This window comes from Capricornis sumatraensis, chromosome 3 (assembly GCF_032405125.1).
Source record: "Capricornis sumatraensis isolate serow.1 chromosome 3, serow.2, whole genome shotgun sequence".
In the NCBI taxonomy this organism is placed as follows: Eukaryota; Metazoa; Chordata; class Mammalia; order Artiodactyla; family Bovidae; genus Capricornis; species Capricornis sumatraensis.
In genome coordinates, this window is record NC_091071.1 from 179492151 (window position 1) to 179516532 (window position 24382).

Below are 24382 nucleotides of genomic sequence, written 5' to 3' on the forward strand. Positions count from 1 at the left end.
TAGGGGCTGAAAATGAAATCGACAGCGATCAGTTTGCGGGGTCTGGGAAAGTTTGTTTTTGCTTTTTTTCCTCCTCTTTTTTTAAAAGAGGAGAAATGGTAAAAAAAAAAATGGGGAAGGGGGATGGGGGAATTGAATGAATAAAAAGGGGAAGGAAGGCGGATCCACGTGGTTTAATCGGAGACAGACAGAGATCCCATTGTTCAAAATCAATTAAAAAAAAAAAAAGGGCAGACAGGGCTGAGGCACGGGGACGCTGGGGAAGGTAGCGGCGGAGCCGGCCACTCGGCGGCTGGGGTCGCGGGACCGGCCGAGCCGCACGCTCGGGGAGGGGCTGAGAGACGGGAGAGCTCCATTAAAGTTCTTATTTTTCGTGTCTGCGAGCAGGTGTTTGGGGCTGGGGGCCAGCTTTCTTCGCGCCGCCCCTCACTTCTCCGCGGGGGACAGCCCCCCCGGGGGGATTCGGCTTCTTGGGGCCCGAGGTCGGAACCCCCTGGCTGGAGCAGAACTGGGGATTGAGGCGGGCGGTTAAGAGAAGTGCATTTGAGTGGACTTGGGGAGGGGGGCGCGGAGACAAAAGCAGCAAGTGGGGCAGCCGGGGAGGGGTAAGCTCCTTCACCCCCCAGGTGCCGAAGGGGGACCTCTGAAGTGCCCCGAGGCCTTCCGTAATGAAAACCTGGTGGACCAGAGATTTCCTTTTTCTCTCCCATTACTTTTTTGGGCACCGGGCTGCAATTAGGATGCGATGTGGGCAAAGCTAACTTGAGGATGGGCCTTGGGGGCCTCCCATTTATTTGTTCTTTCCTTGAGCGGATTGCAGTCGGGGACCTGGGCTCCCGTGCGGGATTCCCCGGAGGCGGCGCGATTTCCTCCGGGCTCGCCCCCTCTCCGCCCGCCCCGTGGCCGCCACTTCGGGGCGGGCAGGGGAGGAAGTGGAGGCCGCGGGCTCGGCTGGCTCCCCTCCCCCCGCGCGGTTTATAACCCGTCCATTGTGCGCCGCTGCCCCGTGTCTCCTCCAGCGCGACCATGCCCAGGAAGAAGGCGGCGGCGGCCTGGGAGGAGCCGAGCTCGGGCAACGGCACGGCCCGTGCGGGGCCCAGGAAGCGCGGCGGCCCGGCCGGCAGGAAGCGCGAGCGGCCGGAGCGCTGCAGCAGCAGCAGCGGCGGGGGCAGCAGCGGCGACGAGGACGGCCTGGAGCTCGACGGGGCCTCCGGCGGGGGAAAGCGCGCGGCGCGGCCCGCGGCGACCAAGGCCGGCGGCGCGGCCTCGGTCATCACCGAGCCCGAGCATACCAAGGAGCGCGTCGTGAGTGCGGGGCCGAGCCGGGGGGCGGCGGGCGAGGGCCGCGGCGCGTCACCGCGCGTCCCGGCCGGGGGCGGCGGGGCCGGCGGAGGCCGCGGGCTGAATCATCGCCGCCGCCGCGCAACAAAAGGGCGCGGGCCGGGGCCTACCCGACCGCGCGGCCGATGGCCGTTGGGGCGCGCGCCCCGGGCCCGCGGGGGAGGGGCGGCCGGAGCCCGCCCGCGGGGGTCAGGGCCCCGCCCCCGGCGCCGCGCCCGCGGACGCCCTCCGCCTCCCCGGCGCGCCGGGAAGGGGACTTCTGCAAGTTGTCTCCGGCCGGAGGCGCGCGCGGGGCGCGGAGGCGCGCGCCCTCGGCCGTCCCCGGGCCCCCGCGGCCGCCGGGCAGCCCGGGTGCTGCAGGGGGGGTCCCGTCGGCGCGCCCGGGGCGCGGCGATCCTCGCCGGGGCTTTGAGGTTCCCGCCGCCTCGGCTCCGGCGCTCCGGGGGGGCGGGGCCTGGTGGCCTCGGCGCATGCCCCGTGCGGCTCCGCGCGGTCTCGCGCCGCCGGGCCGGCGGGGGTGGCGGGCTCCGGGGCCCGGCGCGAGGGCGCATGCTCCAGAGAGCCCTCGCCCTCCCCGAAATCGGGAACGGGTACCCCCCCCCCCCCCGCCCACCCCCAGAGGTGTCCGAGCTTTGTTCACCGCTTGTGGTCGGAGGGCCCGGGCGCTCCGTGTGGGCTCTGCACAGGTTTCTCCCACACCTCCCGTGGCCTGAATAGGCTTTAATTTGCTCGTTAGAGTTGGATCTTCCAATCTTAGTTAAGGTTGTGACCAGTCCATATGCCTGCAAAACCTTGCAGAGCCAGAGATCTTAATCTGGTGTCAGGGGGACGTGTGTTTAGGGAGAGGGCCAAAGCTTTCAGCAGATGCTCAGATAACTCCAAATAGTGTGAACTTGCACTTGGGGTATAGTCACGGTCTGGAGAGATCCTTTTCTCAGTTCCAACCAGCATGCTTTTCCCCAGGGAAGCTCAGGCAGTATTTAAATGGTTAACAACCGGGCCCTTCTAGGTCCACTTTATAGGTGAGGAAATTGGGGCACAGAGTCTGAGGGCCTGGCCCAGGATGGAGCTAGATTTCCACTGGGCTCAGGGATTTTTCCTCCTGATGTCATCCTGAACACCTCTGCAGATTGTTAGAGATGCTCTGTAAGCGCCATCTCATCGGAAGGGTCAGTGTGTCGGATGGTGGAGGGGGGTGGTGAAATGTGTCACCTGGGCTTGGAGACCAGCCCAGGGCAGCGTGTTGAGAAAAGGAGCACGGGGACAAGCGTGACCCTCTATGTGGGGCTCTGGACGTTTTCCCTCCAGGCCAGAGGGAGCGGAGACGAAGGGCCAGCTGCTGCAGTCTTCACCAGTGCTTCCAGTGGAAACAGTGGGCGTTTCAGAGCAGTGAGTTTAGTTATCCCGAAGTAGGGGATTCTTACCCTGCTGCTGAGACTGACCCCAGGAGGCAGTCATGGGGAGAGTGCGTGCAGTGAGCTGGCCAGCACCCAGTCCTCAGCTCAGGGCAGGCAAGAGACTGAGGGTCCGACGAGGGATACTCCTCAGTGCTTCATAGCTCAGCCTTTAAGTTCCTTTCAGCATCAGTTGGTCCAAGGCCAGGGCCAGGCTGCCCCATTGCATTCCCAGTGCCTTGCCCTGCGTGGGCACTGCCCCTCTCTTGGGTGTGTTCCTGGACTCCAGGGCAAGCACCCGGGAAGCGGTCCTGGGAATCCTGTTTGCTTCTGCAGGCCAGCGACTGTCCTCAGCTCATTTCAGAAAGAGGCTTTTTACTGAGATTTTCGCAAGCCTCGCTGCCTTCCAGGGCTTTTGGAAAGAGGTTTGCATGAGGGCAGCTGCCAGGAGTTGTCTGAAGCCATGCGGCCTTCAGTTAACAAAGCTGCAGGTGTTGGGTCTGTGAAAGATAAACCCCCAATACTTGCATGGTTGAGCGGCAGAGTCGCCTTGAGGAGAAGCTGTGTGCATAAAACATCCTTAGGATTTCAGTCTCAGAAAATGCTCTCTCCGAGGACCTCGGGTTTCTGTGGGGTTGTATCAGATGAGCCTTCTCCAATCCTGCAGTGTCGGTGCAGCCTGAATCCCCTGTGAACTTCACAACCCTGTAGGTAAAGTGAGCAGCTTTGGCTGACTCCTGGAAGACAGCTGAGTGTCGCAGGCTGTCCAGGCCTTTGTAGTTCTTCCAGTGTTGGGTTGCTCAGGTTTTGTGGACCCTGAGACAACTCTGCCTCATCTGAAAGGACCAGATAAATGCAGCTGAAAGCTGAGCTTGGAGCCTGTTTTAGTTGATAGCCCACTAGGGAATTGTTGCTGGCCTTTCTCTGAATGGTCTTCCCTCTGCCGGAAGCGGCAGCTTTCTAAAGGGTTGTATGTTCACAGCTGACTCTCAGTCTTGTAAGCATGCTTCTTGCACTAGGGCAGTAAACATTGCGTTGGACCAGAAACCCCACTTTGTTGCTTGAAGAAGTTCAGTACGCGTGTCTGCCGTGGCCGTTCTTCCGCGGCCCGCAAAATTCCCCCCATCCTGGTAGGAGACGGCTCTCCCAGCCTTTGTGCCACACCATCTATAGGCACTGGCAGCACGGCTGCTGATGGCGTCGAAAGACCAGTTTCGGCCCCGCGGTGAAGGCCGGGACCCTCTGGGGCTCACAGCCCTGGCAGCCGTCCCTGGGGTGCCCTACATGGAGCCCTCCCACGTCTGGGGTCTCCCGCAAGTGTGCAGGTTCAGCTGTGTGGCCAAGAGGGGCTTGGACTGTGATCTTTAAGGGATGTTAGAGGAGTTCCAGTCCTTACTTGTATTTTTTATTTCATATCAGGTGGAGGGAAGAATGGAATTAATAGAGAAATAAGGGTAGGCAGCCTACAGCAAAGAGTTAGGTAGATAGTGAAGGAATGAGGCCCATGGCATTAAAAACCCAGACGAGGTACCACTCACCCTCCTTCCAGGAACACTGTCACCGGAGGAGACACAGCTGACCAGTTCACCAAGGATTCTCACAGAGTACCTTGGGTTCCCCGAAGGCTTGGGGGGTTGTGTAAATGCTCAGCTGGCTCAGTGACCGCTCATGCAGGTGCTGGCATCTCCAGGTCACAGGAGACACTTCTGCCCAGGGTGATGGCAGCTAGTTCTGGCGGACTGCAGGTGCCACGACGGCTGCCAACACTGGTGACCCATTAGTGTGCTGAGCGCACCGGGGTTTGGAGCGGTTTACCGGTCTCTGCCCACCTAGGGGGTCATGGTCAATTCCGGTCTCTTCTCTCCACTGTTCTGGCCTGATAGCTCATTCTGTGGTGCTTAGGTTCCTCCTGAGTCTCTGCTGGCCCTCCACACGGACCTGAGAAATGGTGGAGAGCAAGTTGGTAATGCAGGCAGAGACCCAGGGCTGCTCCACCCACGGGGGTTTGACAGTCCTCGATGCTGCTGCTCTCCTGCAGTAGGCCTGTAGAACGTTCCAGCCAGGCCTGCCAGTTAAACAGAGAAGGGGAGATAACCAGGGGAAACTCGGCTCCCGTTCAAGTAATCGGAGTCTGGGTGCTGCGGGGTAGACTACCCTGGTTAAGGTCATTCTCTGAATAATTGAAATGTGGCAAAGTGGCTCTGCAGCCCTGGCTGCCTCGCGGCCCTTTGTACACAGGCAGATGGACCACCTGCCTCCAGCCCCTGCATGCGGCCAGGCCAGCAAGCACGATGGGACTGGGGCGGGGGGGTGCCTGTGACGTCAGGTTTAGGTCACAGATCTCCCCAAGTGGAATCCATGGCCCACCCCCCAGCCCACACACGCTGGGCTGCCAGGACGCCTCGCCAGGGCAGTCAGCGTGTAGGGTTAGATGACTGGATTTGCAGCTGTTTGGTTTGTTTCTTCTCAGAGCCTTCCAAGAACACTTGGAGGAAAACCCCTTCTTTGCCTTTAATGCCCTGGAACGGTGACGGTGTGAAGGATGAGAGCAGGACAGGGAGTAACTGCTCCCCTGGCCTGCATGGAGCCAAGTGGAGACTCAGAAGTGATTCTGACAAACGTTGGCCTTAACGAGGGTACCAAGCCGATCTCAGAGCGAATCCCACTTGGAACTGGATAGTAGCCTCTTGAAGCGGCACATGCTCCTGTGACAGTGGGCGCCTGGCCCTCAGGACGGAGGTGTGCTGGCCCACAGCCCCCAGCTCTGGGCCAGGAGTGAGGACAGGCCCGCCCCGCCCGCCCGCCCTTCCTCCCTGCAGCGGAGCCCTGGGCCCAGGGAGCTGCTGCAGCCAGGAGCGCCCAGGGAGGATGGGGAAGGCGCCCGGGCCCCAGGGCTCCAGGGCCACGTGGGGCTCGCTGCGCTGTCGGGAGGATGCCGCCTTGGCCCCAGGGCCGTGGTTCTAACATGCTTCCTGCGTAGCGCGGCAGGCCTCTTGCAGACACCTGTGTGGCAGTCTGCAGAGCCAAGAGGGCGGGCGTCGTTTGGCTGTTTTTGCAGTACTTAGCCAAAGATATCTTAAAGAGAAATCGAAGGATGACACTGAGCCTGGGCTCGACTGATGAGCTGCTGGGAGCTCACCAGTTTCCGCTTGGAAAGCGATGACTGTGCCAGGGCCCCTGTCCACCGTGCAGGCCTCTGGGGCAGGCGCTAATGCTGCACTGTTACTATCATCGTGTTTCATGCTACCGTTGGACAGGTGTGGGAAGTCAGAGCAGCACTGCAAGCTAATTTTCCCCCCCCTCTCTCTCTCTCTGTAGAAACTTGAAGGGTCTAAGTGCAAAGGGCAGCTTTTGATTTTTGGGGCAACCAACTGGGACTTGATTGGTCGAAAAGAAGTGCCTAAACAACAAGGTATGAGAAATGATGTCTAAAACTGGAAGATACTATCACTGATTGAGTGCTTCCCGTGTGCGTGTGTCCAGTGTGATTCTGGTGGCCACCCGCCAGGTAGGTACTCTGTTTACAGAGGCGCTCAGAGAGGCCATGTGATTTACCCAGGGCCACACAGTGCCCAGGGCCACACAGTGATGGGACTGGGTTTGAACCCAGGTCTTCAGCACGACCCTCACTTGGGCACAACTCTGGTTTTGGTAATTCTGTTGAGATAAAAATATAAATATTACCCTCAAATAAGCATTGATACTTTCCCCCCATTTTTCTTTCCATGTCACTTAGCTTCATTAAAATGGAGAGACTGGTGCTGTGGAATGTCAAAGCGTCCTCAACATGGGTCACGTGTCAAATGTCAGACTTGATAAGACATTTCAAAGGAGTTCATGTTTCTTTGCAAACTGCCAAATGGTTGCAGGAACGGTTTTGACAGAACAAGGAACAATTTGGAGTTGGGAGAGTGGAGAGGTCCCGAGAAGTATCTTGGTCCCCAGATGGTTTCTGAAAGGTGGTGTCTTTCCTTGGGGGGAATACCAGCCCATCCAAGAGGAGTGAGGCTGGCACTTTGCCACATCTTATGGCTTCTTGATTTCACTTGGAAAGATTCCCAAAGTACTTTCCAGCATTGCCCGGTGAACAAATATTTGCACACTGACACTCCCTGGGGCCTCTGGGCAGGCACTGGAGATCATCTCAGTCCATGAAAACAGCAGGCAGGGGCTTTGGTGGCTCAGGGTCCAGCTGAGTTAGAAATGGGCTTGAGCCACTTTCCTGTTGGGGCCAGCGCCCAGCCTTCAGGACCCAGCTGTCTGGGCCCAAGCTGCCTGGCGGCTGGTGGCACCGGGCACCTTTCCCGGGGTGCGATAGCATCAGCCCCCCCGCCAGCTCCTGTGCAGGAGTTGCACTGTTTATTGAAGCTGCTCTTCAGGTGAGAGGCCGTGCTTGCAACTAGAGACGCTCGGGGCCCTGGGCAGGAAGTAGGTTCCAGAGGGGAGCCCTTGGCGGAGCAGGGCAGCGTCTGGTTGAAGGGCTGGCGCCCTGCCCGGCCTCTCTCTTGCCTTTTTGTGTTCTCTGAGGCCTACCTTTGCTTCCCAAATGTTTCTCCCTCTGAATGAAATGAAAAATTTAAGTCTTTCCATGTCTTTCGGCTGCCATGACCTTTCCAATGGACATGAAGGGAAGGGAGGGAGAATTAGGTTTCCCACCTGTGTCAAACCTCAAGGGAAGGAGGGTCTCCCCGCCTGCCCCAGCCTTGCCCACCTCTGCAAAGCGACCTTCCCTCCGGAGCCCATGTGCCCTTAGGTGCGCATCGCTGGGCCTCAGACAGGCAGCTGCTTCCTCCTCTCTCGAGACTGCACAGTGATGGCGTGCTCCCCCTGACTCGGCCTGGGCCCCGGGCTTTAGTGAGCTCCAGCCTGGCCCACTTGCCTGGACTGCTGCAGTGCCTTTCATTTAACTAGGCTTCCCCTCAAGCTTACTTGGGAGGCCCTGAGAATTCCTGCCTCTCATCTCTCACAAACTGATGACATCTTGGCCTCTGACATCTGTGGAGCTCAGTCAGGGAAGACGCTCTGGCAAATCAGACCTTCTGTTGACCGTGAGGGGTCCATTTAGGGCCGTTGGGTCAGCCATAGTGCCTCCTGGCCCTGTGTGCTGTCCACAGACAGGGCGCCCAGCCCTCAGCACAGCCCCGAAGGCCGTCGTTTCTGACTTGCTTTTGTCCAGCCAGTTGCTGGGTCTTCTCTCACCCTGCAGTAGTGGGGCAGTGTTTCCAGGCGGAGAAGCCCAGGGGGTCCTGAGTCGCGCTGGGGAACTTCCCACTTCTGTGGGACACCCTGTGTAACTCCCCTGGAGAAGGAAACGGTGGCCCACTGCCCTATTTCTTTACCACAACGTCCCACGGATGGGAGCCTGGTGGGCTACAGCCTACAGGGCCACAGAGCCAGACTGAGCACACGCGCGCCACATGCGCTGAAAGCGAAAGGTGGCTGCAGTCGTGTCCGACTCCCTGCAGCCCCGTGCACTGCAGCCTGCCCCGCCCCTCTGTCCGTGGATTGCCCGCGCCCCGCGCCCCGGGCCCCATGTGATTCTGAGGCTGCGCCTGCGCCCTCTGCTGGCGGGGCGCCTCAGCGTGGGGACTGACTGGGCGGGTAAACAGACTTCCCCCTGGAGCCAGGTGCTTGATGGCCAAGTTGACCTTTCAGTCAGCTCCTGCATCCCTGCCAGTCTGACACAGTTGGTTTGGCAGCAGCTGGTATTTCATGATGAAGGCAACGGCACCCCACTCCAGTGCTCTTGTCTGGAAAATCCCATGGATGGAGGAGCCTGGTGGGCTGCAGTCCATGGGGTCGCTAAGAGTTGGACAGGACTGAGCGACTTCACTTTCACTTTTCCTTTTCATGCATTGGAGAAGGAAATGGCAGCCCACTCCAGTGTGATTGCTTGGAGAATCCCAGGGACGGGGGAGCCTGGTGGGCTGCCGTCTGTGGGGTCGCACAGAGTCGGACACGACTGCAGCGACTTAGCAGCAGCAGCAGTATCTCATGAAAGTCACCACAGGCCTAGAAACAGCTCGTTTTTCTGAGAGCCTCCAGTTGAGAGAGTTAGGCCAGAGGTTGGCCACACCCCGTGCATTAATAAGGGGAAGTGGGGCTGTGAAGGGGCCTCGTGCCTGGAGCAGCACGGGCGGGAAGCGCGGAAGCGCTGTAGGGTGGGCCGAGGCGGGCAGGCTGCGGGGGAGGGCGGCGCGGGCGGGGCCTCCCCACCCCCCGGGAGGCGGCCGGGAGTCGCGGGCCGCCCTGGAGCCCCCGGGGGTACTGGGGGGCGGTGGGGCCCCCAGGGCGGCTCTCCCCGGCAGTTGAGCTCGGGCGGTGTCTGACGCGCGGTCCTTCCTTCCCCACAGCTGCTTACCGCAACCTTGGTCAGAACCTGTGGGGGCCCCACAGGTATGGGTGCCTGTCGGGGGTCCGGGTGCGGACGGTGGTTTCGGGGTCGTGCGCCGCCCACAGCCTCCTCATCACCACGGAAGGGAAGCTGTGGAGCTGGGGTAAGTACCCGGGGTCGCGGTAACCCACGGAGCGGGGCGCGCCAGGGACTCGCGGCCTCCGTCCTCTGGGTGGAGGACCCTCAGCTGCCCCCGCTCCTGTGTGTCCTCTCTTCGCGACGCCCAGCCAGCCTGCCCCCAGAGCACGCCGCTGTTCTCTGCCCTCCTGCCTGGTTTTGAGCGGTTCGCCCCCGCTTTCTTGGCATCCTCTTTAAGCAGCCCTCTCCCGAACATTCTGACCGAACCTGCAGCTTTCTGAGATCGAGGGGCCTAGAACTGAATCCTATCTTATTTTAGGCTTGCGGTCCCCCCCAGCACCCAGCACAGTATGACGTAGACCTCTGTTCCTGCCACTTTAAATGCCACCAGCTTTCCCATCCGCCACGCGGTGACACCAGCCCAAGTCTCTGCCTGGCTGTTCCGCAGCTTCTTACTCCGTCTGCCCAGTTAACTCTCCAGAAGTCATCTGCTTGCCCTGCTCCTGGACTCCCTGGCCTGGGTGCGGGGGAGCTGTCCCTGTCTCTTCGCCTCCCTCCCATTTCAGGGTCCCCTGCAGCGGGCTTCTGTGCCAAGAGCCCGATTCCTCTTGCAGATCCTTCGTGCAGGCTCTGGCTGAGGCTCTGTCTCGTCCACGCCCTCTGCTGGCTCCGAGACCCTTCTTTCCGCGGGGGGTGTTGGCATTGGTCCTCACCCTTTGTTTCTGGCCCTTTGGCTAGCTTTGCGTCCATATGACTGCATTTTTATTTTGGGCTGTTTGAACCATTTTTTGCAATTTCATGAGCGGCTGTACCAAAGTCCAAATACATTAACATCTGTTGTCTTCCCTGCACTCTGCTAATTTTGTGATTCTGTTGAAAAAAAGCTAAGCAGTGTGTCTGGCCCAAATTTAAACTTTGGAGTTTCTTGGTGACACAATGGCACTGCCACGCTTTTCACTTTCTCCTGGTGGGCACCGAGCTCTGTCTCTCCCCCAGAACGTTCCTCCTGCTCACTGTCTCCAACGCTGGATGCAGCCTCCTGTGTCGGGGTCCCCAACTTCAGGTGTCTTTATTTCTCATCTTTCTGCTGAATTTCACTCGTGGTGTTTCTGAAAATGTCCCCTCTCTTGAACCTGTGGGCAGAGAATGATTGAAAAAGCTGTGCCCCAGAACCAAGATGTGTCCGATGAGCAGACTCGTCACTGTGGGGCAGGGCGGGGCCGGGGGGACGAGCTACAGGGGGTGTCCCGAGTCCACGGTGAGGCCCGGGGGCATTAGTGCAGGGGCCCGGAACTCACGGGGTCTGCATGTGCCAGCCACCTGGGCCCCTCATGTTTGCAGAGGAATTGTGCCCCAGCTTGTTCTTGCCTTTCACAGTGAACTTGGGCAGTTTCCACTTGACGCTGGTGTCCCTCTGTCCCCCTGGAGCACCGTAATCAGAGCCTGAGGATGGTTTTCCTCTTGTAATGGCCACCAGTCACCCCTTCCTGAGCCCTGTCCAGGCCAGCTGGGGCTCACCTTTGTGGCTTTCCTCGCCCCCTTTCATGACTGCAAGGTCAAAGTTCATTGTTGGGGAAGGATATGGAAACCTCCCATGGTTTCCAAATTGCCTGGCTTTCTGGCCCCATAAAATCTCCCAAAATGTTTATTTACAAGTGTGGTTCTTAGAGAGACCTGGGAGAGGCCCACCGAGCGGTTTAGATTTGGAACTACTGTGACCTGAGTTGAAAGCTTAGGTAAGATGAAGGGCAGGCCAGCCTTCTGGCCCACCCAGCCCTCCATGTTTGCTTGGAGCTAAAAGGCTCTGTTAGGGGGTGGGTGTGGGTGTCATGCTCAGTCATGGGTGACTGTGACCCCAAGGACTGCGGCCCGCCAGGTTCTTCTGTCCATGGGATTTTAAAGGCAAGAATGCTGGAGTGGGTTGCTATGCCCTCCTCCAGGGAATCTTCCCGACCCAGGGTTCAATCCTGTATCTCCTGAATTAGCAGGCGGGTTCTTTACCACTGTGCCACCTGGGAAGCCCTGGGGGGCTGTGCAGTGCAGGGGGCCGGGCAGGGCTCAGCCTCCTGGAGCCTTCCTGCCCCGATTCCATGCTAGCACAGCCCAGAGGTGGAGGGGGCCCGTGTCCAGGGAGAGCCTGTGTTCAGAGCTCTGTGTTCTGGCCTTGGGCCATCGCTGGGGTTCACATGGCTAAGGGTCCTGTGAAGGCTGACCGGCAGGAGGTAGGGTTGAAGAGAAGGGCAAGGTCTATGGTAGACGCCCAGAGCACTGCGGGAGTCAGACTCCTGCAAGGCAGGTGTTACTGTCTTAAAATACCTCAGAGTGGAGCGGATGAGGGGATTGGCGTCTGGCAGGAACGGGGAGAAGTGAGAGCTGTGAGTTTCCATGAGCTCGTCCGCTCGTGTGTGACGTCCTGGCTGAACCTGCTTTGTATCATTTTCCCTGGAGGACAGAGCTGACGAAAATGCCAGGATGGGTCCCAGCCCTGCCCCAGAAAAGAGGGTCAGAGCAGGTGAGGTGGTGGCTGGCGGCTGCCCGCAAAAGCGACTCTAGGGACGGCTCTGCACATCTTACCTGGCCCCCCAACTCTACCCGGCAGCCTTGAAAGGCTGGCATTGCCTGCAGCGCCGGGCTTGCTGTCGCCCGCCTCTCGGCTGCGGGTTTGGGGGGCGCCTCTTGGGAGACCCTGACTCGCCCTGTGGCTGCTTTGGCCGCCCTGTCCCTCCCTCCTGCTGTATCTGCCCTGCTCCTGACCCACAGGGCGAAATGAGAAGGGGCAGCTGGGCCATGGTGACACCAAGAGAGTGGAAGCCCCCAGACTCATCGAGGGGCTCAGCCACGAGGTGATTGTGTCTGCGGCGTGTGGGAGGAACCACACCTTGGCCTTGACGGGTAAGGAAGGGCCACTTCCCTCCAAATGGGGTCAGAGGCCAAACAGTCCAGCTGGGTTGGGGGTGGAGCTGCCCCTGTGACTCACGGTCACAATCATAAAGATGCCCAGGGAGCCTGGTGGGCAGCTTCTCAAGGCGTCGTGAGCCGCACCCATGGGTTGTCAGTGGCCAAGGCTATGGAGGGGGTCTGTGCCGGGCAGTGGCTCTGCTCTGAGGTGTCCGCCCTACCCCCTTGTGGAAAATTGTCTCACTTGCGTTCTTCCTGGCAAAGGAGCTGTTTTTCTGATTTTCCAGCCTTTGATTCTCAGTCTCGTTCAACGTCCTCAGCGTTGTTTTCCCTTTGCTAACGATGTCGTTTTCTCCTTCCAGAAACGGGCTCCGTGTTTGCCTTTGGAGAGAACAAGATGGGGCAACTGGGCCTCGGCAACCAGACCGACGCCATCCCCAGCCCCGCGCAGGTGCCGCCCGCGCCCCCCCCTTCAGGGCCTTTGCTTCTTTCTGTTTCGGGGTTGGGTTTTCTAGGGGGAGATCAGGCATCTCTCCCCCTTGTTTGAGTTGCTGGCTCCTTTCTAAAAGCAGGGTCTCGATGCTTTGAGTGGATCAGGTTTAATAGACAGCCACAGTTGAAGAACGTCCTAGAAACAGTTTTTTATTCCGACTGGAAATAATCTGTTCCAGAGGCCTGTGTGAAGCCTGTTCTGTTCTGCAGTGAGAATTGTTCCATGGATGTGATTTGTCTTTGTCTGAAACTACTTTTGAATTTTGACCTCGTAACAAGCGACTTGCCAGGTGCTCAGCACACAAATAGGTTAGGTCATCTCTTGTTCCTGAAAAACTCTGGAGTCATCTGGGGGCTGGGATTTATACCTAAATATTGAACTTCTGCCATAAGGCAGCAGGAGGCTCCTGAGTGTTTTTTAGAGGAGGGACTTTGACGTCTTAGTCTGAAAAAGAGACCTTGGACAAATACACCTGTCGTTTGGAGGGTTTTCGAAATGTTGTTTTGTCAGCCATTTGCTCTGCAGTGGGATGAGACTGTTTCAGAGTGAGCCAGGCCGGGTCAGAGCCCGAGGCTCAGCGCCCCCTCCCAGTCTCATCGCCATTTCCCATGATTTCCTGCAATACTGACACTGCTCGCCCCCCGGTTTCTCCAGTCTGGCTTCCCCAGGCTGATTAGTTTGCAATAGAGAATCTTAAGCGCTTTCTCAGATTTGTGTCCAAACCCCATGTTAAATTACTCAGGGCCTTTGCTGTCTTCTACCTCCTAATTTCAGACCATTATATTTTCTATTCACACCTTCAATTAAGGCTAATTAGCCAGCAGCTCTTAAAGTGGTAAAAGAGAACGTAAACCAGTTCATTTTACTGGTTAGCAGTAATGCTTATGAAAGCTTTTCTTTTTAAAGTCGCCCGACATCCGAGGTAGTGACGAGAGGGAAGTGTGGGGGCTAAGTGTGATTCTGGTTTGTTTCCTTGGACCCTCTTGCCCACAGTCCCAGTCAGTTGAATTCAGCGTTCACTGGGCACTAGAATGTGTGAGGCCCCCCGTTTTGAGGGTTAGAGAGACCCAGGGACATGATTTGCCTATCTGTGAACTGATTCTGTACTGGGCGGTGTTTCTTTACATATGTGCAAAGCCTTTGCCTTCAGCATTGTTGAGCCCATTAGAAATCCTTTATAGCCTAGTAATTGTTTCACACCAACCTGTGGAGACTTTATCAATCTTTAAAAAAAAAAAAATGTCTGAAAGTCTGCTGTCTTTTCTTTTCAGATAATGTACAACGGCCAGCCAATTACCAAAATGGCCTGTGGGGCGGAATTCAGTATGATAATGGACTGCAAAGGGAACCTCTATTCCTTCGGGTGCCCTGAATACGGTCAGCTGGGTATGCAAGCACATTTTTAAAAAGCTCTGTGATATAACTGTATGTTTAAAACCAGCAGTCAGTGTGGGGCTGCACACACATGGTAGAAATGTGGGTAATTGATCGCAGATAATGGCCTTGATCCATTAAGTGGATGTCCCATTTGTGGACCAGCATGTCGTAACTCACGGGGCTGTGGAGTCCGACAGGGACTTGCCTTAATGAAAGTCAGGGCGTGAGTCTGTCAAAGGATTTTTTTCTCATTTGGGAATTCATTTTTATATAAAATGATTTCAGGGTTTTTTTTTTCTTTACCAATTTTTAATCAAACCTATGTTCATTCATTTTCGTGTTTAAAGATTGGCCTTTATCGAAAGTGAGGAAATTATACAAGAGTAAGGTGGTTTTGAACACCCTGGCCTGGCCACTGTTTCAGGTATACGGAAGAGCCAAAATCATTTGAAAGTAGGATTCCCTTCCGGATTTTCAGCCCTAAACAGAACGGATGAAATTGGCTTACATTTCACTGAGTAGAAAAGTCAGACTCAGAAGGAACCGGCAGTGAGTGGAGTTGACTCCTTTTGGAAAAGTCCTGCTTTTCCAAGGTCTCCATTTTCCCTCCCCGGCGTCTCCCAGCCCCTGGCGGCGCGGCGCGGGCGCCCCCTGCTGGCCACGTGGCCGCTGGCGCGCGGGCTCCTCGGCGCCCGCCCGGGGCTGCCGGGGCTCCGCGTCATTTGGGCGCGGGGCTGGGAGGCGGTATAAATAGACTCAGGGAACAGCGCCTTTGTGAAACTAAATATACCTTAGTCAGAAGTGAGTGAGCAGGAACAGCCCCGTGCACACGCCTCTTGGTTGCCAGGGAGTTGCCAGAGCCTGCCGGAGAAACCGTCTCCGTGGCGTGGGCGCCGGTGCCGGCCGGCGAAGCGCCGGAGGTGAGCCCCCGGCCTGCTTCCGGAAACGCCGCGGGGCGCCGGAAGTGAGCCCCCGGCCTGCTTCCGGAAACGCCACGGGGCGCCGGAAGTGAGCCTCCGGCCTGCTTCCCGAAACGCCGCGGGGGCAGCCCGCTCTTCCTGCCTTTTTAGGCGGCCGGCGGGTAGGTTCTCCCTCCGGGACATGTGGCGCCCTTGGCGGCGGCGGCTGATGTTGAGTGAGCAACTCCCGGGCGCCCGTCCCCGCTGCGGCGGGATGCCTAGACGCCCGGGCTTGTTAGGCTCGCTGAAACGGGCTCTGGGGGATTGGCCTCGTCTGTGTCTGTGGAGCCCGTTAGTCTTAACTCCGCAGCTTGTTGGAGAACCCGCCCTCAGTCCCGTTGTCTGAACCCAGGGTGGTCTCGGGGAATTAGAGCTTGAGTTGTGAGCTGTGCACGCGCCCCCGCGACAGTTTCCGGGTCAGCGCAGCAGAGACAACAGCGTGCCTGGTTCCGACAGCCACTCTAGTATGTTGGGTCACTGGGGCGGGTTGGCCTTTCTGGCCCGTGGAGGGCCCTCGGAGGCCCCGACGTGGGCACGGAGCAGTTCAGCCTATGGGTATGAGAGCCTCCCGCGTGTCTGGCCCCAGTCCAGCCCTAGCCGTGCAGACACAGGGGTTTTACAAAACTCCCTGTTAGGGATCATGCCTTTGGGTGTTTCTTATTCTGATTTCTGTTCATTTTTTAAAGTAACTGCTTTCAACCCACAACATCAATTCCATACCCTGGATATGCTTCAGATAGGAGGATGCTACCTTGGCTGACCAAAAGTCCCCATGAGGCCCGGCTAGACTGGACAGGTGCCCTGCGCCCTGGTCCCTGCTGACTGACGGCTACCTCTGGTCACTGCAGGTCACAACTCGGACGGCAAGTTTATTGCCCGGGCGCAGCGGATAGAGTATGACTGCGAGCTAGTGCCCCGGCGCGTAGCCATCTTCATCGAGAAGACAAAAGACGGCCAGATCTTGCCTGTCCCAAATGTGGTGGTGCGGGACGTGGCCTGTGGCGCTAACCACACGGTAAGGCTTCAGTGTTTCTCACCTCAGTGGAGACCCTGGGCTTTGCAAAGCAGATAACAGCCCCTGGCCGCCTGGAGGGCTTCACACTGTCAGATGTCTGGGGGCATCATTTTCACCTGCCAGCTTCTGCATGGCGTTCACAGACGGGGCTGAGTGAGCAGACTTTGGGTTGGGGTCATACAGGAAGAGTTTTCTGTTTCTGTCTTTTGTGTCATGTCTTTCCAGGTTGATGGTATCTCAGGGCGGTGAATGGATTCAGTCACTGAGGGTGTTTCCTTAAAGGCCAATTTAGATCAAGGCGATGGAACTTCTGCACGCGCGTCTTTCTACCTCAGTTGCCCTCCTGTGGCTATTCTGCCTGAGCCCTGGGTCTCATCTCCCTTGTCCTGCTAGGAGTTCAGAGACGGGCTAGTCTCCTGTTCATGGGCAACTGGCGGTGTGACCTCAGGACTGGGCAACTTTGGTCCCTTCTAGTCCAACGGCTGCTTCTCTCATACAGTGTAGTCAGAAGAAATAGATCTTACTCACTCAGGCCTCTGACCTCAAATCATGTTTATAGGTTCTACATGTACATGATTCAGACACCAGACATCAAGGAGACTGGAGAGAGGAAGATGGGTTTTTTAATTGAAGTATAGTTGCTTTACCACGTTGTGCTGGTGTATGCTTTACAGCAGAGGGGTTCGGTTATATGTGTTCTTGTGTCCTTTTCCATATTCTTTTCCATTGCGATTTGCTCCAGGACAGTGACTGCTGTCCCCTGTGCTACAGTAGGCCTTTTTTGTCGTCTCCTTGTTGTGTGTCTGCCAGTCCCAGACTTGGGATTTATTCCCCTGCCCCCACCAGCCCCACTTCCCCTTTGGTCACCGTGAGTTTGTTTTCTTGGTCTGTGAGTCTGTGTGATAAACAAGTTCGATTCTGTTGCATTCTGGATGAGTGATGCCCTGTGGTCCTTCTCTTTCTGGCTTCATTTCACTCCGAGTGGCCATCTCCAGGCCCCCCCCACGCCGCTGCAGATGACATCACTATTTTGGTGGCTGAGCAGTAGCTCATTGTGTATGTATCCCCCCTTTTTTTTTCAGAAGAGGAATTGGTGTTTTAATTAAAAAGATTTTTTTTTAACTTATTTAAACTTACACTGGAGTGTAGCCGATTAACAGTGTTATGTTCATTTCAGGTGCATTCTCCCCTAAACTCCCCTCCCTTCCAGGCTGCTACATAAACACCTGGTTTATCCGTTCATCTTCCTTGTTTATCCATTCAACTTCCACGTCTTGCCTGTTGTAAAGAATGCTACAGTGAACACCGGGGTGCATGTAAAGACGGGTTTAAATTGTTGACTTGTCACCACGCGCACTGCGCCTGTGACCAAGTGGAGGTCAGCTGTGTGATGTGGGCCTGCCTGAAGGAGAATGAGAGGTGGACAGGGCTCTTCCTCCGGACTCTGTCTGCAGTTGAGTCAGGGCTGAAAGAGGAAGTGGAGTGCAGCGGCCTGCCCTAGAGACATCACTGTAATGGGGGAAAGGGGAAGACTTAAGACCTGAACAGCCATGTCTTAGGAATGGCCGAGGAGGCAGCAGGCATCCTGGCTGTGCTGCACCTGCTGGCAGGCCCCTCCCCCGTCCACGGCAGGCAGAGGTCACCTCGGTGTGTCTGCCCTTTGCCCTCAGCTGCGGCCGCAGACTCGCAGAGCAGCAGCCCCCTGCGCGTCCCGTCCCAGCGCTGTGCTCTCTCCCTCCTGCAGCTGGTCTTGGACTCCCAGAAGCGGGTCTTCTCCTGGGGCTTCGGTGGCTACGGCCGGCTGGGCCACGCCGAGCAGAAGGACGAGATGGTCCCCCGCCTGGTGAAGCTGTTCGACTTCCCAGGGCGTGGGGCGTCCCAGATCTACGCCGGCTACACCTGCTCCTTCGCTGTCAGTGAAGTGGGTCAGTGATCATTCCTTGTCTGGGCCTTGGGAGGAAGGCGCCCAGAGTCCCAGTTTTCCTGCCTGGCTGCATGCTCCACTGGGGAGACCCGTGGCCTCTGCCGTGGTTGAGACCAGGGACCTGATTTCATCAACCGCCCAGGCCCTGGCCAGAACTCTCTGTTGCCCCTCAGGCCTCGCGGGTCCCCTTCCTCTCCTCCTCTCCTTGGATGCTGCTGAGATGAGGAGTCATTCAGCCCCTGAGAGACGGTGACAGTGGGGGCGTGTTTCTCTTTCCCAGGTGGTCTGTTTTTCTGGGGGGCCACCAACACGTCCCGGGAGTCCACCATGTACCCGAAGGCCGTGCAGGACCTCTGTGGCTGGAGAATCCGGAGCCTAGCTTGTGGGTACGTGACCGTGTCTCCCGTAAGCGGGACGTCTGCCCCTGCCCTGGGCATGGTGGACACACCTAGATGGTGTCCTGTCCCTAGAGGGCTCCACTCTTCCATTGGGGTGTCAGGTGCTCCGAATTCCAGAGTCTGGAGGGGAGGGACTCTGCTCCGAGCAGGGGGCGTTGGGAGGTCCTTGGACAGGTGACTACTTTTCCTGCAGCTGCAGAAAGTCACTGAGGGTTTCACTCTTCAAAGATGGTGTGCTCTATCTGTGTTGCAGGTTCACAACCCTATGTAGTTGGGACGTTTTAAGTTACCGTAATACAGTGGGAATGAGAAAGTGACTTTAAGTCAGTGGTGTTCTGTTTGTTTTGAGGGTACTTGTTGAGCCATGCAGCACTTCTCGGGGAGGAGTTTGGTGATGTCCGTTACCTGCCGGGTTTGGGGGAGGTGGCTCTGTAGTGCTTGGGTTGCTGTGGCCCTGATCTGAAGCCTGTGGCCCTGCCCAGCTTCCTGTCCGGCAGGCTCCACCCCTTCGGAGGGAGCTCTTCATCCTCGTTTGGTGTCTCTTCCTTTTCCCACTGTGTTTGTTCCTCTTAAAGGGACCACCTGCCCCAAGGGCCTGAGAGCTAAGGGTGGGCACGGGGTGGGGAGATGGGGGCCCGTGTTTCCGGGTGCTGAGGGCCTCTCCTGTCTGCGTCTGCTCCGGACAGTGGGCTTCAGGAGGCGCTCCTGGCCCCGTGCTGTGCTGTCGCAGATGGAGGCTTAGTGGGGCCAGCTTGGTTTTATGCTGGTAGGTTCGCGCCTTGCAGGGAGCCCACGAAAGCGCCTGGGGCTGCTGGGTGGTGGGGTGCAGGGCTGGACTGCTGGACGCCTGGCTGACAGCTGCTGCCCGTTTGCAGGAAGAGCAGCATCATCGTGGCTGCGGACGAGAGCACGATCAGCTGGGGCCCCTCACCGACCTTCGGGGAGCTGGTAAGCTGGTCCCTGCCTGGTGGGCAGAGCCCTGCTCGGGCTCCTGAGTCACGCAGAAAGGAGGAGTGCGCGCGTGCGCGTCTGTGTTCTTGGTGCATGCAGGCCTGCAGTGTCGCTTCAGCTTTCAAAGATGAGACGGTTTTTTGAAAGTCTTTTCTGGCCACATTGTTAGTGGAAACTGGGAAGTTGCAGGTCCTGTTTCCCCTCACGCTGTGTAAACGGTAATTGTGGGATGACGTGATGGGGGAGAGGGTGGTTGCTCTTCGCTCTCCCCAGGAGGGTTTCAAGCTACAGGATCAGCGTGCCCTCCTAAACCGTGGGGCCAGCAATGACCATGTATCCGGTCTTCCTGGTTTCCAGCTTCTGAGGTCATTTGGGGACATTGTTCCCTCATTTTTCCCAGTAAGTTTGTCTGTGTTCCTGCTTTTAATCTCAGTTACTGGACTGATTAACCTTCCCCACACACTTGGCCTCACCCAAAGCTTCTGGGTGTGGTGAGTTCTTAACTTTAAATGTCTTCATCAAGAACGGCTGGGCTGGGGCTCACCCTGATGTCCGCCTGTTCTCGTTGCGGTTTGGTCGTCAGCCTGGCTCTTGTGTTTCCTTCTGGGAACGAGGCCTGTTTCCTGTCCCCCTGTCATGGGTGTGGGGTGTTGGGGTGCTTCTCGACCCCTGTGCCGTCTCAAGGGCCGGTGGCCCTGAACATGCCTTTTCCTCGGGGCCGTGCAGTGGAACCTTGAAAGAGATGAGAACCTGGGCCGTTCTGAGAGAAGATGTCCCTAGCATCTGTCAGAAACAGACTCCGAGTGTTGATTTGGAGGCTTGGAGGGAACAAGGTGGACTTTGGGTCCCCCTCTCAGAGTTGAGGAGCCCGTGAGGCCCTTGGCTGGCAGCAGAGGAAGCTGGCCCCCCGTGGGGGCCCTTGTTTGAGCTGGGCTGGAAGGCCCTCACACCGTAGCACGTATTGTGCGCCCCCTGCACCCCTGTCCCCAGGCTGGGCTGTGCCTCCGTCCCGTGTCCTGGAGTCCCTGCTGATTGTGGGGACGGGGACAGCCAGCACCCGTGGCCTAGGGCCCCTGAGGGCCGAGGCCGCCTTTCCCCTGTGTTCACCGTGCTGCCATCTGCCTGGGGACTCTCCCCAGAAGGCGGCAGAAACCCTTCAGCTCACGTTCTTAGCATCTTGATCCCAGGGTTAGGACAGGGCACCTGCTGGCGCCTGGGGGTGCCTGTTGCTGCCCAGGCCTGGCCTCGGGTCTGAGATGGCGGGGCTCAGCCACAGAGGCCCTGGGTCCGTGGGAGGCCCAGGCAGGCTACCCTGGTGCCAGCTTTCCGGCTGGTGTTCGTGAGCATCCCTCTTCACCTCACCAGGGCTATGGGGACCACAAGCCAAAGTCTTCCACGGCAGCTCAGGAGGTGAAGACGCTCGACGGCATCTTTACGGAGCAAGTGAGTGGGGAGCCCTGGGGAGCAGGGAGAGAAGGTGGGCCGGGCCGCGCTCGTCTGCCTTTGCCCTCTGCACGCTGCCTGGTCTCGACTGCCGCCTCCCTGTGCCTCACTCTGGGGCTTTCTGGTGGGTGACCAGGCCGGCACAGAGGTGAGCCGCACGCACCCTGAGGGCCGCCGGCCACGGCCCAGCCACAGCCAGTTTGCTCCAGTGCGGGGCCTGCTCCTGTCTGCATCTCGCCTTCCCCTGAGGCTGTGGGGCAGGTGGTAGGGTGAGGCCCCTGCGACTGGCCCTTCGGGCACCAGCCCTTGTTGCTGAGGCGCAGGGTGCTTGTCCTTCCCACGAGGCAGGGCTGTGGTTCAGAGAGGCAGAGGGAGCTGCTGGCTTCTGCCGGCCATTGCTGTCCGGGCCTGCTGGGGCCCCAGATGGTCGGCGGCGGTCTCACTGACACTGGGGGTCCTCAGTCAGGGCCTTTTTGAGCTTTCCAGGGTGCTTCCGCTTTGACCTCTGTGCTAATCCCTGGCCAGCCTAGCTTCCCAGTGTCCCACGGTCAGCCTTGGGCTTGTCAACCCCAAACTCAGTGCCTGGCTGATGCGCCCTTGCCCACCCGGTGCCCGTGTCCCCTAGGTGGCCATGGGTTACTCACACTCCTTGGTGATTGCAAGAGACGAAAGTGAGGCGGAGAAGGAGAAGATCAGGAAACTGCCAGAGTACAACCCGCGGACCCTCTGACGCCCCGGAGCCCCCGCTCCACACCTCTCGCGGCAGCTGTCACGGCCACTTGCACTGGGACGGGAAGTCCAGCGAGGCGTTTCAGAAGCGAAAGTGGACCGAAGGTGCACTTCTGTCAGACTCCCTGAGGCTCCGTCTTATAAGTGATTCAACGCCAACTACCTTTTCTCTATGCTTTCCAAAGTGGGTATTTTTTTTCCCCCTCCTTGATGTTTAATTAAAATATTTGCTCATAGTAGACTTACCATTCCTACGAAAGAGGCAGAAACTTTGAGCAATCTAGGCTTTTTTTTTTAGGTTCCCCATCCCCTGCCCCATACACTTCTCAAAAACGCCCCTTTCCATTGTGGTGAGCATTGTGAGCCTGGCGGGTGCCGCCTGGGACAGGTCTCTCTGTGCTCGAAAAACACATCGCTCGTGGGAGCGGCAGTACCGTTCCCGGTGGTCCCCGCGTGCTCAGCAGCACCCGGCCCGCCGCCTTCTCGCTTTTCCTTCTGACCGGCCGCGTGCGCTCTGCCCCTCCCCCTGGCTGCCTGTAAGCCCCGTTGCCTTCTGGCTGTGACATTAATAGAACCTGCCGTTCCCCCCGGCGGGGGCTCGTGGGTCTGTGTGTAGCCATTCGTACGTACTTTAGCTGTCAAGTCCAAATGGAAACCAGGTGATCGCGGAACCAGTGGGGACCTGGGGGTGGACAGACGTGGTTTCAGATGCGGTTTCAAGGCTCCCGTGAGCCGGGGCCACCTTGCCAGCACCTGCCGTTGGAGGCCGGCCAGCAGGACAGTGCGTCTGGAGTCCCTGCGCAGGAGGCTCGTCCTCTCTGTCCCGGCCTTCATCGCCTGCGTGTTTCTGTCTTGATCCCGAGCCCCTGGCTGGATCCTGCTGCAACAGCCCAGTCTGTTTCCGAGGCCTGGGTTCTTGTTCCACAAACCCAACTCTCTAGCCATGTTTGCTTGGCTGTGCTACCAAATAGTTGGGATTGTGGAAGAAGTCCCCTTCCCCGAGTCAGCGCAGAGGCTGCGACCGGCTCCCCGCAAGTGCCCTGCGCACCAGCATGTCCCTGGCGCTGCCTGAGTTACGAGGTGCCTTTGCTGGAACCCTCCTCTTGCTCGGACCCGAGAGAGGTGGAGGCCCTGGCCAGGTCCGTGGTCTCTAGAGGGTCTGGACTGGTTTGGGTGCTTTAAAATAGCCGTTTGGGTCAGTGGTGCTTGTGGGGAGACGGGGGAGAGGTGCATTGTGAGGCTGGGTGGAAGGGAAAGTTCAGTATTTCTCTTTTTTATTATTATTCTTGCTTCGCTTTTGTTACCGTTTTTGTCTCGATGTTAAAATGCCAAAAATGACTAGTCGTTGCTTTTCCTCTCCTCGTCCCTCCCGCCCCGTCGCTCCTGACGGCGGCTCCCTCCTCCACAGGGATGTGGCAGCGCCTGTCCTGGCCAGCCTGGAGGCCTCGCGGCAGGAGGCCAGCCTGCATCTGTGCTAAGGTTTAGTCTGACTTCACGCTCATCTCTGCTGTCTGTGTTTATAGTCCAGGGGAGAAGCTTCTGCAACTCCAGAGCTTCTGCTAAACTAACCTGATTTGTCCAAATCACCCTCTAATCACCATCTCTGACTCAAGCTTCCCCGTGTAGAGCCCCTCGGTTTCCCCCGACAGAGCTCTTCCTGAAGCAGGCCTGGCGCCCACGCTCCTGGACCGTGTGCGGCTCCCTGGGGCTGTGCGCCCACCCAGGTCCTGGCCCACGCCGGGGGCTGGAGCAGGAAAGGGATGTCCCCTCCACGTGAGGCTGCCCTGTTGTCTCCCAGTCACTGCTTGGAGCTCAGAATTGTAAAATGAACTTCTTACAGGGAAAACCCCTTAGAACAGGGAACTGGGAGACAGCTCGGCCCGGGGCATGGCTGTGGCCCCAGACCCATCTCCCAGCTCTGGAAGGAGGCTGGACGAGGAGCCTGGGCGTGAGGGGAGAGCCCAGGGGGAGGTGGTGGTTCGTTGAAGGTGCCTGGTTTAGTGCTCTAATTGTTCTTTTTTATATATATATTTCTTGGAGTAAACATTTTAAATAAACGGCATCGTTGTTTGCTCTGTTTCGGCTTCTGCATTTCTCTTTCAGTGGAACAAGGGGAAGGACACAGAAGTGCTTCCCAACGTGCCCCTCCGCAGCCCCGACTCCAGGCCCCCCAGAGCCCCGGGCTTCAGAGTGTAGCTTTTAGCCCTGTTTGGGTGGGGAGGTGGGTGAAGCCCCCTGCTGTCCCTGGAGGCATTCGACCCTCAGGGAGGCTCCAGAGCCCCATTGGCCCAACTCTGGCTGGCTAAGATTGAGGCAGGGAAAGCGTCCTCGCCCTGCCCGCCTCCCCCGCCCTTCATGGGGAGCCCTGCTGATGCCCACCTGGCGGTGTGGCGAGCTGTCCACCAGGGGGCACCTTGTGAACTCTGTTCCGCCCGAGTTGACAGCTTCTCCAGGCCACCTGCCTTGCAACACCTTCCCTGTGAGGCCTCTGGGATGCCCGCTGCTTTCTGTACTCCGATCAGCCCCTCCCGTCGACCCCGCCTCATTCCCAGTGTCTGGACTGCTTGGAGCTTCCCGGGGGCAGGGCGGGAGCAGCTGTGGTTAAACCTCAGCATCTGCGTGGTCACGGGTGGGCCCCTCTCTCTCAGACACTACAGGCTTCCTAGGGACTGAGGCGCAGCTTGCCCTTTAGAGGCTGTACCTGCCCACCCAGGAGACCGGAGCCTGTCCCTGCTGAAGCCCACTGTCCATAAGGCCCAGGGTCAGTTCCTTAGGACTGGCCCCCAGCAGCTCCCACCTGGCCAAAGGGAAGCCCTCTCCCTTCTCCCAGCCTAGAGTCTCCTGTGCAGTTCAAGCATCGAGATCCACCAGGGAAGATGACTGTGACCCGAGCCGAGTCACTTACTGCTCCAGGCAGCCTGGCTCCCAGCCCTTCCCTGGGGCGGCCTGACCCCGGGGTGTCCCAGCTGTTCCACTTCCCATCCTGAG

General features: G+C 58.2%; 1 protein-coding gene across 1 annotated transcript; it reads left to right on the forward strand.

Annotated features, from left to right (window-relative positions):
• Window positions 1-1026: 1026 nt before the first annotated feature.
• RCC2 (regulator of chromosome condensation 2) lies at window positions 1027-23437 on the forward strand. The gene is made up of 12 exons (XM_068967692.1): window positions 1027-1305; window positions 6054-6147; window positions 9089-9232; window positions 11968-12099; window positions 12468-12556; window positions 13870-13984; window positions 15783-15949; window positions 17694-17874; window positions 18154-18259; window positions 19147-19219; window positions 20588-20665; window positions 21291-23437. The coding sequence occupies exons 1-12, from the start codon at window positions 1027-1029 to the stop codon at window positions 21393-21395; spliced, it is 1563 nt and encodes a 520-aa protein (XP_068823793.1). The 3' UTR covers window positions 21396-23437.
• Window positions 23438-24382: the final 945 nt, after the last annotated feature.

Bases quoted from the DNA above. Each gene is read 5' to 3' on its own strand.
- RCC2 (XM_068967692.1), top strand. From the start codon at position 1,027: ATGCCCAGGAAGAAGGCGGCGGCGGCCTGGGAGGAGCCGAGCTCGGGC. The intron at 6,148-9,088 runs GTATGAGAAATG...CCTTCCCCACAG, and splicing joins AGAAGTGCCTAAACAACAAG to CTGCTTACCGCAACCTTGGT. The intron at 17,875-18,153 runs GTCAGTGATCAT...TCTCTTTCCCAG, and splicing joins CTTCGCTGTCAGTGAAGTGG to GTGGTCTGTTTTTCTGGGGG.